The sequence below is a fragment of the Macrosteles quadrilineatus genome, unplaced genomic scaffold (genome assembly GCF_028750875.1).
Source record: "Macrosteles quadrilineatus isolate MER2022 unplaced genomic scaffold, UCM_ALF_1.0 Scaffold_3__2_contigs__length_128488019, whole genome shotgun sequence".
Classification (NCBI taxonomy): domain Eukaryota; kingdom Metazoa; phylum Arthropoda; class Insecta; order Hemiptera; family Cicadellidae; genus Macrosteles; species Macrosteles quadrilineatus.
Genome location: NW_026542596.1, coordinates 88,757,964 through 88,774,237, shown reverse-complemented (window position 1 = coordinate 88,774,237; position 16,274 = coordinate 88,757,964). Strand labels below are relative to the sequence as shown.

Here is a 16,274-nt window from a genome sequence, read left to right as displayed (position 1 = left end):
TCGCTTCGCTCCGCTCAATAATTAGCCTATTAACTTAGGCCTACTTACATTCAAATAAAGAGTTTTGAAATAATCTTTCATTTTTGTTTTTGACGACGGATACGGAAGTGTACCTTATTACTTAATGTCCTCAAAGGCTATTTAACTTAAAAACATTATTCGTTCAAATTTGTATGTAGGCATAGGCCCAAGAGGGGTGTGTCTGTGAACGCGATAACTTTTAACTCGAGTAATTTTGGAACAAATTTAATTAAATTTGGCTTGAAGGTGTAGGGCGGAATAAACTTGAACGAGGTGGCGAACTAGCAAGATCGAGTCATGGGAACAGGGTTAAGTTATGTGGCTTTGAAATTTAAAAAATTTTTCAGAATTTTACCCTCAAAACATAAACATCCCCGATTTTTAATACGGTACGGCCATTGTGTAGAGCTTAAAAAGCAAAGAATTTTGTACCGGGTACATTAAAGGGTTGTTTTAAGATTAAAGGCCACAGAGAAAATTAAAAAATACTGTAGGCGGGTACATAGGTAGGCCTAGACTTTTATAACTTAGTTTTTTTAAAACTTAAAAACAACCGAATGAAAATAACTTATCGATTGATATATCGAATATTTCATTCGATAGGTTGTATCAAGTTTGGATAACTTAACTTAGTTAGGTTACCCTAATGAATGAAATAATCTATACGATATTTTCATTTGGTTGTTTTTGGCCCCACTTATGAAAGTCTACCCCTGTAGGCCTAAAACATTCAACTATGTTAAGTTATTCTTTTTGAGAAAAAGAACACTTTTGTATTTGCTTGATTAGGTATAAGTTAGATATAAGTTATGTTGATCAAATTTGGCATACGTTTAGGCTGCTAGGCCTATTTATTTATTTTATCCCATACTATTACCATTTGGACAAAAAACATTTTTTAAGTTACCTTCCCCGTATTTGCAAACAACAAAGGGTGCTCATGAAAGTTACCTACGGGAGTAAACAAACTATACAATGACGAGTAAAAAACATTTTAATAGGTATCAATAAAAATGTAGGAAAACATTTTTTATAAGCTATTACACTAAGTTTATTAATTAAGTTGTATATATACCCCCGCCACAGTAAACCTGAAGACTAAGCGAATTTCCATTTGCCTGGTTTAATTTTCAATTATATATAATAAATAAACTTGCCAAGTTTGATCAAAAGATATTCATAAAGAAGCAAACTACAACAGTTTATTTATTCTCCATAAAAATAACATTGAAATTTAAAATTTAAAATTTTTTTCTCCGTAACCAATAACTATACAAAAACACTTCAATATACTAAATTATTTGGTTTTTAACCTTTCAAAATGGTCTAGAGAGAAATTGGGAAATTTAATGTTTTGAGGGTGAAAAATGAGAAAAACTCATTTTTTAAACCCATAAATCCCCCCATAAAACCACGTTCCCATGGTCCGATCATGCTGGTTGGCGAACTTGTTTGTATAAATGTAGGTTTAAACGTTTGTACCAAATTTCATTAAAATCAGATCACTTTTGCTTTATCGTGCTAACGGACACATAGGTAAAAGTCCTATGAATTTGAACGGATGATGTTTTTGGCCTCTGGGGACATCAAAACGAAAAAGTAAATCGGTCCTGGATCCAGGTCTTACCATGAGACCTACGGTAATAGCTTAATTCCCTATATGGGAAATTCGCAAAAAAAAATAGAAAATGTTAGCCTATAAACAATAAGAATTCGTAAGTTCTTTGGATAAAAAAGACTTACTTTTTGTACATAGGCCTGGATACAGTAGTAACTTACTATCCGGTATAAAATGAGAAAAAAATTGCTATAGTGTATATGACATAAAAACAGAAACAAAAAAAATCATTTGTTATAGGTACAACTCATTTTGTCAAAGCTCTTTGACAAAAATTGCATTATTGTATGACATAAAAACCCCTATGGTCTTATGAAAAAAATCATTTCACAAGGACAACTTATTTTGTCAAAGCGCTTTTTCTCGAGAAAAAAATGTCCTGAAGTAACTCACTCGCAGGGCTTTCCACTAAATGTTGTTCCCTGTCCTCCCTTTCAACTCTAGCCAACAATCGCGCAATTCGTTCTTCTTCATCCATTCCATAATATCACAAAATAAAGTCAAACACAAGGGCGCATACGGAACTAGGCTGCAGGAAACCTGTTACATCATAGGGCGCTCACGGAAGCTACTTCCAGTAGTGACGCGAACCACTCACCAAGTTCGACTGACAACTGGGAAAGGGGTAAAAGTAGCCAAAACCGATTCCCTGAAAGAGGTGCGTGAGGTACGGCTGGCTACAGCCCTGCCAAACAAAAATGATGGTTTTTATAACGAAAAATGTAGTGACCCGGAGGTAACTTCTGTGATGCGCCCGATGGAAGGTTAACTGCAATGTAACTGAACTAATGTTTAATGGTCTAAGGTTTAGTGAAAAGTTATCTTAAAATATGGTGCTAGAGATCCAATTGCGTTGGTACGTTTCAGAATGAACAGTAAGTCAGAAAGTCGAATACCAGTGATGAGCCCGTCTCCCCTTCGACGCTCAGGCTCTATGCGGCTGGGCGGCTGCCCACCCATTCAAGAACATCGGAGCAATACCAGCCACAGACCCGTGTTGAACAGGCACCGCAGTTTAGTAAGTGGTGTTCTATAGTTTAGAAAGCAAAATCTTTGTTGGTGAGGATAAAAAAGTTGTACAGTAGAGTCCCAAAAACTTGGCGTAATATGGACTGGAAGGGTGCAGAGTTAGTGAAATGCCAGGTTATAAGGACAATACATATTTTAAGCTCTTTAACCTCCTTTTTTCTATTACAAATTACAAGTCAGTATTAAGTCATCAGATATAGTATAAAAAATCCTTGGTACGAGTTGTGAATGATTTTACTTGAGCTGGCTTGAGTCCATGTTTAACTCGGACTCAAAATATCACTAATTTTCTGAGCCAGGTGATGGCCGAGTTATCCAGACTGCCGGGTTATCGAGTGCCGAGTTTGCAGGACTCTACTGTATATTCCATCTTAGCATACTGTAGCTTATATGGTTTCTTCCAAATATAAGTTAATAGTAGTAGACTTACATTTATTAGGGGCAAAATTTCTAGCTTGTTTTGATGAGAAACTTAAGGTTAAACTATTGTCTAAATCAGAGAAAGGAATCAACTCTTTATGATCTGACGCCCTTGGTTTTTTTAGTAGCCCTGCCAATACATTACATAATCACTGATACACAACCTTCACTGACTGACTCATACACTCTCTAACTCTCCCCATGAATCTTTCACCAGATTTTTATTAATTACTCCAATTTATATAACAAGTGTTTTTATCGTTCACGCTGAAAATTCAGTTCAAAGAACTACATGATTTTAAAAATGTAGGAATTTTTATACGAATTATTAAATTTTTTTCCTTAAAAATTTTTCGATTTCCCATAAATTAATGCTTATCGCGACTCTAGTACCTATGCACACTTTTTTCTTGGTTATAGGAGGTTTTTTTACATTTTTGTTCACTTTATTCCTACAATATATGACTTTTCTTAGCTAAATAAGTTGTGTGGAGAACAAAATGTCATATACTTTCATCTGTGTTTGCTTTTGCTGTATTATTTGTGAGTAAAAAAATACAATGTATGTATAAAATCAATGGGAAATAAATATTATTTCATTTCAATGTATTGTTGCAAGTGGAATTTAGATTCACAAATTTGCAATGCTTCAAACAAGTTCATTGTTCGTAAACTGTGGACAAGGATGAAGTTTTTAAAAGTGAATTGGATTAATTTGCAATTCAAATTAGGTTTACTGTTGGTTTTTGATGGTCGGATCAGTCCTTTAGCAACTGTATTTTTACAGATTATAAACACAGTCTCTCATCTTTCCATGGTGTTGTGTGTTAATGATTGTAGGTACATTATTGTAAACAAATCTCAGGGCCTAATATAAGCTAATATTATGTTTAAGGAAATAATAAAACCCGAAAAATAGTAGGCCTACATCATAGGTCTAAATAAATTACCAACTTTTCATACTGTAAGGATGATTAGATTTAAATTTTTAATATTTTGGATTCAATTTTTAAGAAGGACTCGGTTTTTTTATTAGGTGATTCAATAGAAGTTTGAATTCTTCAGATTCAAAGACAAGTTGGCATACTTTAAGAAGACGGAAAAAGATACTTGTCTTCTTTTTTTTACAATGAATGAAAAAAACCTCTATAGAAAAATACTGCATTCAAACTTTTCAAACTGATTAAACTTAAAATCTAAATTTTGTCTTATATCAGTTATTTAATATTATAATATTACGACCTAAGAAATATCCTGAATTAGGTAACTATTTAAATATGTGTTAGAAATAAAAGGCCTTAGTTGTTTATTGATCTTGTACTATAGTCAACGTTAATTAATGAGGTCGATAGGATAAAATTCCAATCAGTTTCAATTGTAAAAGCCACACTAGTATGGAGAGTACTGCGGAATTTTTCATGCTCTGTTGAATAGATCGTTCATTATTCAAAGGCATCCAACCTCATAAACCGGACGCTGGAGGAGAAACATGCTAATTAAGAAGTGGATTACTGATAATTCTGCAGTTAGTTGCATTCTGATTTCACTTCCTGTAGATTTTCTGTAACTATTCAAACAACTTGCGCTTTTACTCAAAATAATTGTGTAAATAAATAAATAGGCTATATCTATTACTCTTGTACAAATTTTTTAAGATTTGTATTGAGTTCATAAACCTTGTTCTGATGGAAAGAGTGGAGATGTGTTTTTTATACATATTGGTTCAATAGATAGGATCTTAAGGCATGTAATTCCTATCATATTTTAAATATAAAATCCTAAATCCCTTTACTGATAAAACATCCAGAAAAAGATTATTCAGTCTGCCTGTTTCCTGGGTAGATAGGTGGCAAAGATGTTTTAGTCAAACATGTTGTATCAAAAACCTTTTCTTGAGGCTATAGTGATGAAATATACTACAGTTAAACCTCTTTAATCCGAACTAATTGGGACCGGGGGTAGTTCGGACTATTGAATAGTTCGGATTACAGAACATGTTGTTGTTTTTACATAACAATAGCCAGGGAAAAGTGAAAAATGCTTTAGGCCTATAAAGTAAAATACAGTGTTTATAAACACACATTACACTATTATACATTGTTTACATTATTGTTTATTACACTATTACAGTAGTAAACATAGGGAATAAATATTGTGGTACATTTCAATAGAAACAATTACGGTGCGTATACCTATAAATACAGTATCCAATGAAGAACTACTGTTCTGTGTATAGAGAACAGCAATGAGGGCTTCGGATTAGGGGACGTTCGGATTACGGGGGTTCGGATTAAAGAGGTTCTACTGTACTGTCTTAAAAGAGACTTAAATGGCAATCTTCTAAAATCAATTTAAATAAAAAATTTTACAAGTTATCTTACTCATGAAAGAGAATTAAATAGAATATATTAAATCCAACTGTTATAGTAATGTTTGATTGTAGCAATCGCTTAACACTGCGACGTCCTTCAGTCATGACCTGGAGGACGATGCTGCCTCCGTACAGAGCTTCAGCAGTGTCAGCGGGGCAAGCGTGTGCAGCAATATGTCTCAGTGTGATCATGCACACTTTGCACGCAACGGCACCACGTACAGCGGCCGCAGCAAACGCTACGTGTACCACTGCTCCCCCCACTCCATGGAGACTGACGACTACCTCACACCTACGCAGCGGACCAACCGCACCATCCGCAAACTCAGAGTAGGTGTTAAGCTGGTGGATCTTTAAGTTTACTTTTCTACTGAGCTTTCTTTGTTGGAAAATGTTTGAGAAGAAATTTCAGGCTTTGTCTCTGCACTGTGCTTGATTTCTAGAATTTGAGATACCTACTAGAATTGAAATCTAGCAAAAGCTATGGTTTCTCCACTTCATCCGTCCTCTTTGATTCCCTCTAATCAATAGACTATTGTGCTTTAGTTGGACAAAATCAGTTGAATAATATTCAGTATCAGTACTTAAAAATTCTTCTAAAAAACAATTTTTAAATAGCTTAAAAACTGTCTCTAGGGTGACCATCGACCAATTCCATTACCTTAAATCAAACCCTGCCTTTACACATAGATAAAGTATTGAATAGTAAATTTGTTATTATTAACTATACAAAGCTTTTGTAATATTCGATAGCATTATTATGAACTCACACCTTTCATATTGATTAGATTATTATTAGTCTATCTAGAGTTATCGTCAAAAACACTGAAGAAGAATATTATTGTGTCTTTTGTTTACTTTTTGTGTAAGAAAACTCATGATAGATTTAAATCCTGCTTGACTCATTTTAAATTTCCCCTGTGCTTTATAGAACCTGTTGAAAGAGGCACAAGAAGAGCTAGCAGACAAAGATAGAGAGATTCAGCGGCTGACCAAGGAGGTGTTGGAGTTGAAACTACTGAAGGCTGACAGTGGTGGCGAGGGGGAGGAGGTGGCAGTGGAACAAAGTAGCGGAGGGGGAGACGCTCAGCAACCACGGACACCTGGGTAAGCTGCCTTCCTTGCTGCTGTAGTTGTTAAAATAACTTATAACATTCCAACCAAGATCTACTGAGTGGAGATGCATTCATAAGTAGCTACTAATGATAACATTTTAGTATGTTATAAGCCTTGAAATATTTTGTCATTGAAGAAGTGGGAATTCCCTCACACACCCACTTTGATAAGATTAGCAAAAGTTGTGACTATTAAAATTCACAAGCAGTGGTGTATTCTTACACTTTCCAGTACAGCAACGCTTACCATTGTCTCAGAGAAAACAAAAATCCTATTACAATTTAGTTTTGTTGGAAAAAGCCGATTGGGAACGGTTCCCACAAGTTCCCGCCCCACCACTGCTTGCTGACTGAGAGGATACATTTAACTTTTTGTTCCATGTTATGAGAGAATATTTATTTTACTTAAAAACTACCAAATTGTCCTATATGTAAGTGTCAGATTTGTACTAAAACGTTTTAAACTAAAATCTGTGTATTTGCCTTTTAGTATTCACATGGAAAGATTCGTTAAATTAGTAGACATTCTGATTCACAGGTATTCTTCCTCGCCGCCTCTGATCCCGTCGTTGACAGACTCGGGACATTTTGAAGATCTCAACTCGTCCCAAAATCTTCAGACTTACATCAATCAGATAAAGACTCTGGAGTCCACCCTGGAATCTCTACATCGGCAACATCAAGACGAGATTAGAGAATTGAAGGAGAAACACAACGACAAAGTCGACTCTCTCCTACAGCGTATAACTGATGTGAATGATAGGTAAATGTTGATAAATTTTACTGCTTGACCACCATTTATGTTTTTAGACGTTCCTCATAATTTTCACAAATTTTGCAGGTCTTGTTAGGCCTACAACTAATACGATTGAATATAAAATACATTTTTTTACATATCTTGTAATCAGCTCTAGCAGCAGTGGTTTTAGTGGTGAATGGTATAGTGCTATCCTATGGTAAGACATTTTTCATTTGGGCAGAAAAGACTGTTTTATCAAGCACTGCTTTTCATTCCAATATTATTCTATGGATTCTAGCATCAGCCATCTGGCATATTAATATACGTTAAGATTTAAAACAAAAAAAGTGATGTAATTGTAGTTTAGGTTTAGCAAATTTGTTAACCTATAGTAAATTAAGTCTCTGAAACAAAAAATGAAAAATATTTATTAGTTTCAAAGAAGAATAGACAATAATATTTATGATTGTTTAGGTACTACGCTCTGAGGCCCCTTTATGAAGACTGTAAAGAAAAACTTCACGAGCTTGAAAAGCTGAATGATAATCTCGAGAACGGATCTAATCACAATTACGTAGCGAGAATAACGGAACTAGAAAACCTAAACCAAACTCTGTCTTGTGATAAACAATTATTGGTCGCCGAATTAGCCAGTTTGAATAATGTCAAGGAGGAGTTGGTGGCGACAAAGGTGAATCTTGACCAGTTGAGGGAAGAGAATACACAGTTACATAACAAGAAAGAGGAATTGACCAAAGTATTGGCCAATATGCAGGAGAAGAGTGAAGAAAATACACAGTTTGGAAACCAGCAAGAGGAATTAGCTAGGTTATTGGTCAAAGTGCAGGAGATGAGTGGAGAAAACACACAGTTAAGAAATAAGCATGAGGAATTAACTAAAGTATTGGCCAATATGCAAGAGTTGAGTGAAGAAAATATACAGTTACGAAACAAGCAGGAGGAATTGACCAGGGTATTGGCCAATATGCAGGAGAGTATGTACAAAGACTGCAATAATCTCAATGGAGACCATTTAGAAGGCATTAGTCACACAGAAAGTTTGTGCAACGGAATTATACAAGAGACTATAGAGGCAGAGAGCAGCAAACAAGCTGACCAAACCAACGTCTTGGCAGAAAATGTTGAACTGAAAAAACAAATTGAAGCTTATGCAGAAAAATTCAGACAGATGGAAGAGCAACAGCAGAAAGAAAAAGACATTTATGTACAACTCTACCAGAAAGGAATTCAGGCTGCAAAAATGTTGGATAGTGATGTAAGTAAATATTTATTTAGGTGTTGATTTTTGGCTTTGTATTAACAGAACTGAGTAGTAGCCTACTTTTAACACATTCGCTACCAAGTGTCGCATATATGCGACGCCCCGGTCATTGCCACGGACCAACATATATATTTTTCAAAAATAGTTTATAATTGAACAAATATAAAAGCTACATAGGATAATGACGTTTTAATACAATGGTAAATTGTCAAAAAACAAAATTAATTGCACAAAAATGCCTTTTCCTGAATTGTAGTGTACAACGCTTATAATGAAACAAATCAAAAATCAATGTAGGCTAATTGAGCGGAGCGAGCGAAGCGAGCGAAGCTCTTATACGTCGACTTTTATGCATTTCGTAATACGCAAACTCCTCCTAGACGGCTGAATCAATCGTTTTCAAATTTTGCATGGTGATAAAGACCATATCGGTGAGTGCCAACATCTATATGGCGTTAAAAAAGTCTCTCAGGAATCCGTAGAAAAATGAAACTGAAAATCACATTTTTTAACATTAGTCTTATGGGTTGCTAGGTAACCATGTTGGCTGAATTAAATAACAAGTAAAAAGTAAACAAAAGATTTGAAGTTTTAGCATGTGCTCATAATAAGCCAACTACCCACAGTATACTAGGAAATTACAAATACAGTACAAAAGGAAAAACATCACTTGTTAATATTGAGCAAAGATTATACTTAAGATTACTCGATACATTGTAGTCAAGGGTAGCAGTGCGAAGTCTAGAATCTGTTTATGACGAATTCATTAAGGTATCTGCAATCCTAAAATGCTATGGGAAGGGAAGGAAACAGGTCCGTGACGTAGGAAGTAGTGAAGGAAGTAGTATAGGCAATCATAAAATGCTATGGGAATAGAGGGAAACAGGTCCGTGACGTAGGAAGTGATGAAGGAGGTAGTAAATGCGAGCAGTCCGGAGTGTGGGGACTGTTTATGACGATAAGATTAGGGTATCTGCAATCCTAAAATGCTATGGAAAGGGAGGAAAACAGGTCCGCGACGTAGGAAGTGGTGAAGGAAGTAGTCAAGGCGAGTAGTCCGGAGTGCGGGAACTGTTTATGACGATTAGAATAAGGTATCTGCAATCTTTAAGTGCAATAGGAAGGGAGGGAAACAGGTCCGTGACGTAGGAAGTGGTGAAGGAAGTAGTCAAGGCGAGCTGTCAGGAGTGAGGGAACTGTTTATGGCGATTAGATAAGGGTATGGGCAATCCTAAAATGCTATGGGAAGGGAGGGAAACAGGTCCGTGACGTAAGAAGTGGTGAAGGAAGTAGTCAAGGCGAGCTGTCTGGAGCGTGGGAACTGTTTATGATGATTAGATTAAGGTATTTGCAATCCTAAAATGCTATGGAAAGGGAGGAAAATAGGTCCGCGACGTAGGAAGTGGTGAAGGAAGTAGTCTAGGCGAGTTGTCCGGAGTGTTGGAAATGTTTATGACAATTAGATTAAGGTATAAGCAAACCTAAAATGCTACGGGAAGGGAGGAAAACAGGTCCGCGACGTAGAAAGTGATGAAGGAAGTAGTCAAGGTGAGCTGTCCGGAGTGTGGGGACTGTTTATGACGATTAGATTAAGGTATTTGCAATTCTAAAATGCTATGGAAAGGGAGGAAAATAGGTCCGCGACGTAGGAAGTGGTGAAGGAAGTAGTCAAGGCGAGTTGTCCGGAGTGTTTGAAATGTTTACGACAATTAGATTATGGTATCAGCAAACCTAAAATGCTACGGGAAGGGAGGAAAACAGGTCCGCAACGTAGGAAGTGATGAAGGAAGTAATCAAGGTGAGCTGTCCGGAGTGTGGGAACTGTTTATGACGATTAGATTAAGGTATTTGCAATCCTAAAATGCTATGGGAAGGGAGGAAAACAGGTCCGCGACGTAGGAAGTGGTGAAGGAAGTAGTAAAGGCGAGTAGTCCGGAGTGTGGGAACTGTTTATGACGATTAGATTAAGGTATCTGCAATCTTTAAATGCAATGGAATGGAGGGAAACAGATCCATGACGTAGGAAATTGTGTAGGATGTAGATGTGTGGATTTATGCATCTCCAATACTACGGTGCTTTCAGAGTGAACTGAAAGCACTCTGAAGCATTTCACTCAGAGTGAAATGATTTTCCCCGAGCAAAGCTCGGTCCCCAGGTACTATAATCAAATGACGACACTAGCTTGAGGTTCGTGACGTATGAAGAGGTTAAGGAAGTAGTAAAGGTGAACAGTCTGGAGTATGGAAACTGTTTATGACGATTAGATTAAGGTCACAACGTTCCTAAAATGCTACGGAAAGGGAGGGAAACAGGTCCGCGATGTGGGAAGTGGCGAAGGAAGTAGTAAAGGCGAGCTGTTCGGAGTGTGGGATCTGTTTATGACGATTAGATTCAGGTATCTGCAATCTTAAAATGCTATGGGAAGAGAGGGAAACAGATCCGCGACGTAGGAACAGGTGAAAGAAGTAGTAAGGTGAGCAGTGTGGAGTGTGGGAACTGGAAACCGTTTGTAGCAGTTTTAATGTATCTGCAATGCTGAAATGCTATGAGAAGGGATGGAAGCATGCCCAAGACATAGGAAATTGTGAAAGAAGTAGTAAAGTCTAGCAGTACGGACAGTGGGGATGTTTGTTGCAATTAGATTAACGTATCTAAAATACTAAAATGCTATGGAAAGCGATGAATACAGGTCCACGACGTAAGTGGTGAAGGAAGTAGTAAAGGCTGGCAGTGCAGAGTGGGGGAACCGTTTGAGCAGATGGATAAATGAATTTGTAATACTTAAATGCTATGAGAAAGGAAGGAAACAGGCCAGTAGGAAGGAGACGTAGTAAATGGTGAAGGAAGTAGTAAGGCTAACAGCGCAGAGTGTGGGAACTGTCTTTGGCAATTTAATTAATGTATCGGCAATCCTAAAATGCTATGGGAAGAGAGGGAAACAGGTCCACGACGTAGGGTGTGGTGAAGGAAGTAGTAAAGGTGAGCAGTGTTGAGTTTGGGAATGGATTAATGTATCTGCAATGCTAAAATGCTACGGGAAGAGACTGTAGACTGTAATATGTTAAAATGATTACGAAGCACAAATCGATACATATTTTCGATACATGCAATCGTTTACAATCGAAATTTACAACTGAGTTGACAACAACTGATTTTTACTCCATAGAGGCTAAAAACGATTTTTACTCCCTAAATATTAAAAATGCTACTTTAGACCCGCAGCGCATGCATGAAAAAATACTGTTTTTACTGCAGTAAGACAAAAACAATATAATATGAAACCTTGATGACTCCGCTCAATTTTGTGGATGCCTCTGCGAACGCCACCTAGTAACGTTTTATTACAATTGTCAAATATATACACTGTTTTGTTCTAAGTATTCTTATATTAATTTTTAATTTTAATGCACTCTAATAATATGTACATAATATGTAACTGATTTCACCACAATCTCCATTTAAATACCATTTCAAATAGTTAAATGTTTTCCTCATAGAGTGCATCAGTATCTTCAAATCCCAATGGTTTCAAGACTAGCTCTCTGATTGGTCACTGATATGTATCACATGACCAACTCCTTCCTTCAGTAGAGTAGTGGCACACTCTTGGGCAAGTCCTGTTGCTATGAGGACTTAACATGCCTTTTCTCCTACATTTTCAAATACCATAAACCTCTATACCAACATAAATATTTACCGCTGGCTTATAGCTTATTATAAAGACAATTGAAGTGTTTTTTAACATCATATAGTGAGAAAAAGTGAACTTATCAACATTATAGCATTTCAGGATTCATCAAAGGGGGCCCCCAGTCTACGCATCAGTTTAATAACAAAAGGTTAGTGTATCCAATTCAAAATTACTATAATACAGTCCACATTGCTTTCTAATTAATACAAATTCCCCACATTTTTGGTACTTCAAGCCGGACGGATAAACTCAGTGCGTTGGAAATATTTAAAGAATTGTTAAGATTTAATTTCATTGTGAAATACATTTTTTATTTTATCACAAACACATTTTTATAATTTGTGAACATTTATTAAATAAGCCAGTGTTGTTTTATTGATTTTTTTAAATCATAGGACATTGTACTATATATTTTCAAAATCAAACATATTTAAGTTTGATGATTTTTCATATTTCATTTCCAAACATGCACAAAAGTGAAAGTCTAGTTTCATGTCCAATTTAAATATTCATGATTATATATCAGCCATTTCATGAGCCTTATCTCTAGCAGACATACCCCCCTTCCCCTCTCAGCATTCTGTTTGCATTCCAGGATATTCATTGTGTAGCCAGAAATAAATATCCTTCCTTTCCTTGTTCTGATTATCTACAAATGTTATTGATTCTCATCTATCACGAAAACAGCTGATTGCTTTGTACAGTAATATTGTCGATTGATCATTATTGTATTAAATGATACTTCTGGAACTTCTGGAAAGAAAATTAAAATGTAAATAATTTAGTGTGATTTTATATTGCAAATACTTTGTAAAATAAGTTATTGAAATTTCTAGTGAAGAAATAACTTTAATTTATAAATTCCAAGGTGGAGTTTATACAGACTTTTTGAGTTTTATTGTGTGTTTGACTATTCTATTCCAAAATGAGATTTTTATCTTTTGTCAAGCAAAGTCAACTTATTGAACAAAGACTTAGTAGTATCGACAAGCAAGTTACAACATTAAGTACTGTTCAAGCCCTTGAATCTTTAAATGATCAACAAATAAATAGAATAAAGTTACTTTCAACTGCAGCTTCTCAAAAACATGCTGAATTTGAAAAAATTGTTAATAAGTTGTTCTCTACAACTCCCCTACCTGAAGACATCGTAGATGAAAAGGTAACCGAACTTCAAGATAAAATATCTGACCTGTACATAAATATTAGTAGCTTATGTAGCACATTAATACCTACACCTGCAGTATCTGAGCAATTGAATCAGTCCACCGCTAGTTCAACAGCACAAGCTGTGGCTGTACCTCCGACAATAAAATTGCCTTCATTGGATTTAGGTAAATTCTCTGGTCAACCAGACCAGTGGATGTCATTTCATAGCATATTTGAAAATGCAGTTCATACTAATGAGTCACTCAGTAACATAGAAAAATTTACATATTTGCTATCCTGTCTTTCAGATGAGCCATTGAGTTTGGTGAAATCTTTGCCTCTTAACGCTGCAAACTATGCTATAGCATGGCAATCGCTGATAGATAGATACCACAATACAAGGTTGCTAATCACTCTTCATACTAACAATATCTTAGATTTGCCTCAACTTACTAGGCCTACTGTCAAACAATTGCGGAAATTTCTCTCAGTTTACAATGAAAACTACCAGGCCTTAAAAACTCTTGGTCATGATATTGCTAATGAAAGTTTGCTTTTGACAACGCATATTTTGCGTAAATTTGATTCTGCTCTCCGCACTAAGTTTGAGCACTCACGTAATGACTCAAAAAAGGTCCCTACTATCAATGAATTAATTCATTTCTTGGAAAATAAATGTACACAAGAGGAGGCTGCGGAGTTAGCTTCTGTTTCGAACAAAACATTTTCACCAAATGAAAATAAGAGCAACCACCCAATCAAATCTAATTTTGCAAATAAGGCTAAAACTAATAGGGCTAATGTTGTATTGTTGTCGTCTAACGACAAAGATCGAATGCTTAAATGTATTTATTGCTCCGCTACTACTCACATAGTATTCAAATGTCCTAAATTTGGGGGCATTAATACTAAAGACAGGTTTGACTTCATTAAGAGTAAAGACTTATGTGTAAACTGTTTTGGTATGCACAAACCTAAAATGTGTAAATCTAAACAGACTTGTCTTACTTGCTCAAAACGACATCATACTCTCCTGCATTTTGACCAGGCTCAAACAAGATTGAATGAAGCAAACACTGATCCCTGTACAAGTAATGTTAAGTCCCCTGATCATGTCAATCAATCGAATACTCTTATGGGTTTGGCTCGTACTCAGAATAATACTGTATTGCTTGCAACCGCTTTAGTGAAAGTTTCTACTCACAAAGGAAACGGTCTCGTTTTGCGTGCTGTTTTGGATAGCGCCTCACAAACCACACTTATTTCAGAAAGTTGTGCAAATATATTAAATGTAAAACGCTCTGCTGTTGGCGTCCCTGATATCAAAGGAATTTCTGTGGCTAACATAAAGCCTAAAGGTTTCACACATCTGAATATCTCTTCCCTCAGTGGGTCAAATTTGGCCTCTTCTCATCCTGTTCTTATTCTTGATCAGATTACAAGTAACCTGCCTCGAGTTCAACTCTCACCCTTCATCAAAGCTCAACTGAAAAAATACATGCTAGCCGATCCAACCTTTGACTTGCCAGGTCCCATTGATTTATTGATAGGAGCGGATCTATTCCCTCAAACTTTACTTGAGCTGCCTGTAAGTATGGGAGAAAATTTACCCTTCATTATGAGAACAATTTTTGGCTTTGTTGTGCTTGGTGCCGCACCTATTGCTCCCTCCAATCAACCGCTTCAATTTAGTGGAATATCCACTCTTCTCTCAACTAACGACTTAGATCTTCATGCTACTCTTCAACGATTCTGGTCAATTGAAGAACCGCCTCAAACTTTGAAAATTTCGCCAACTGATGCAGAGTGTGAAAAACATTTCCTAAACTCACACTCACGTGACAATACCGGTAGATATATCTGTCGTTTACTGTTTAAGGAATCCCCTCAGAAATTGGGTCTTTCAGCACCTGTAGCTAAACGTATGTTTAACTCACTTGAAAATAAATTTGCTGCTCAACCAGACTTCAAGGTGAAATATGTTGAATTCATGCAAGATTATGAGACTTCTGGTCATATGGAAATTTGTGAATCAATTCCGCCCTCAGACGAACCTCACTTCTTCCTACCTCATCATGGTGTTTTTAAAGGAGACAAGCTAAGAGTGGTTTTTAACAGTTCGGTCCCAACTTCTACTGGAATCTCGCTTAACAGCTTACAACACCAAGGCCCAAAACTGCATAACGATCCCACTGATATAATTTTTCGCTTTCGACAACATAAATATGTCTTCACATGTGACATAAAACAAATGTTTAGGCAGATATTAATTCATGAAGATGATAGAAAATTTCAATTGATTTACTGGAGAGAAGAGCCCTTTCATCCGATCAAAGTGTATCAGTTAACCACGGTTACATACGGCATGAGTTCAAGTCCATATTTAGCCAATCGTGTTATCCAACAGCTAATGGCCGATGAAGGTGATAACCATCCGCTGGCAGCCAAAGCTCTGCAAGATCAAATCTATGTTGATGACGCTTTGTTAGGTTGTGACACTTTAAATGAAGCCCTTGACTTACAACAAGATGTTATCGATTTACTACTCAAAGGAGGATTTCAGCTACGAAAATGGTCTTCTAATAATGAAAAACTTCTTGAAAATGTTCCGCTGGATCATCGTGAAACTCCCCTCATGCTTCGAAGCACTGATCAACCTTGTCACAGTGTCCTTGGCTTAAAATGGATACCACAAACAGACAAATTTTCTTATGCTATACCCAAACCCTTAGGAGTACATACAAAGAGAGCACTTCTTTCTTTTATTGCTCAGATTTATGACCCCATGGGGCTAATTTGTCCACTGGTTTTTTGGGCAAAGGCATTAATGCAGCACAT

At 36.3% G+C, this 16,274-nt stretch overlaps 1 protein-coding gene across 2 annotated transcripts in view; it reads left to right on the top strand.

The window, feature by feature from the left end:
* LOC128989662 (protein quick-to-court-like) overlaps positions 1-16,274 on the top strand; it is a 30,529-nt gene that overhangs the window by 1,899 nt on the left and 12,356 nt on the right. For both annotated transcript variants that reach the window (XM_054411630.1, XM_054411629.1), the window contains exons 2-6: positions 2,507-2,657; positions 5,532-5,789; positions 6,391-6,566; positions 7,113-7,337; positions 7,788-8,589. In XM_054411630.1, the coding sequence (XP_054267605.1) occupies positions 2,508-2,657; positions 5,532-5,789; positions 6,391-6,566; positions 7,113-7,337; positions 7,788-8,589 (1,611 nt within the window). In that variant the 5' untranslated portion in view covers position 2,507. The remainder of the gene's footprint in view (positions 1-2,506; positions 2,658-5,531; positions 5,790-6,390; positions 6,567-7,112; positions 7,338-7,787; positions 8,590-16,274) is intronic.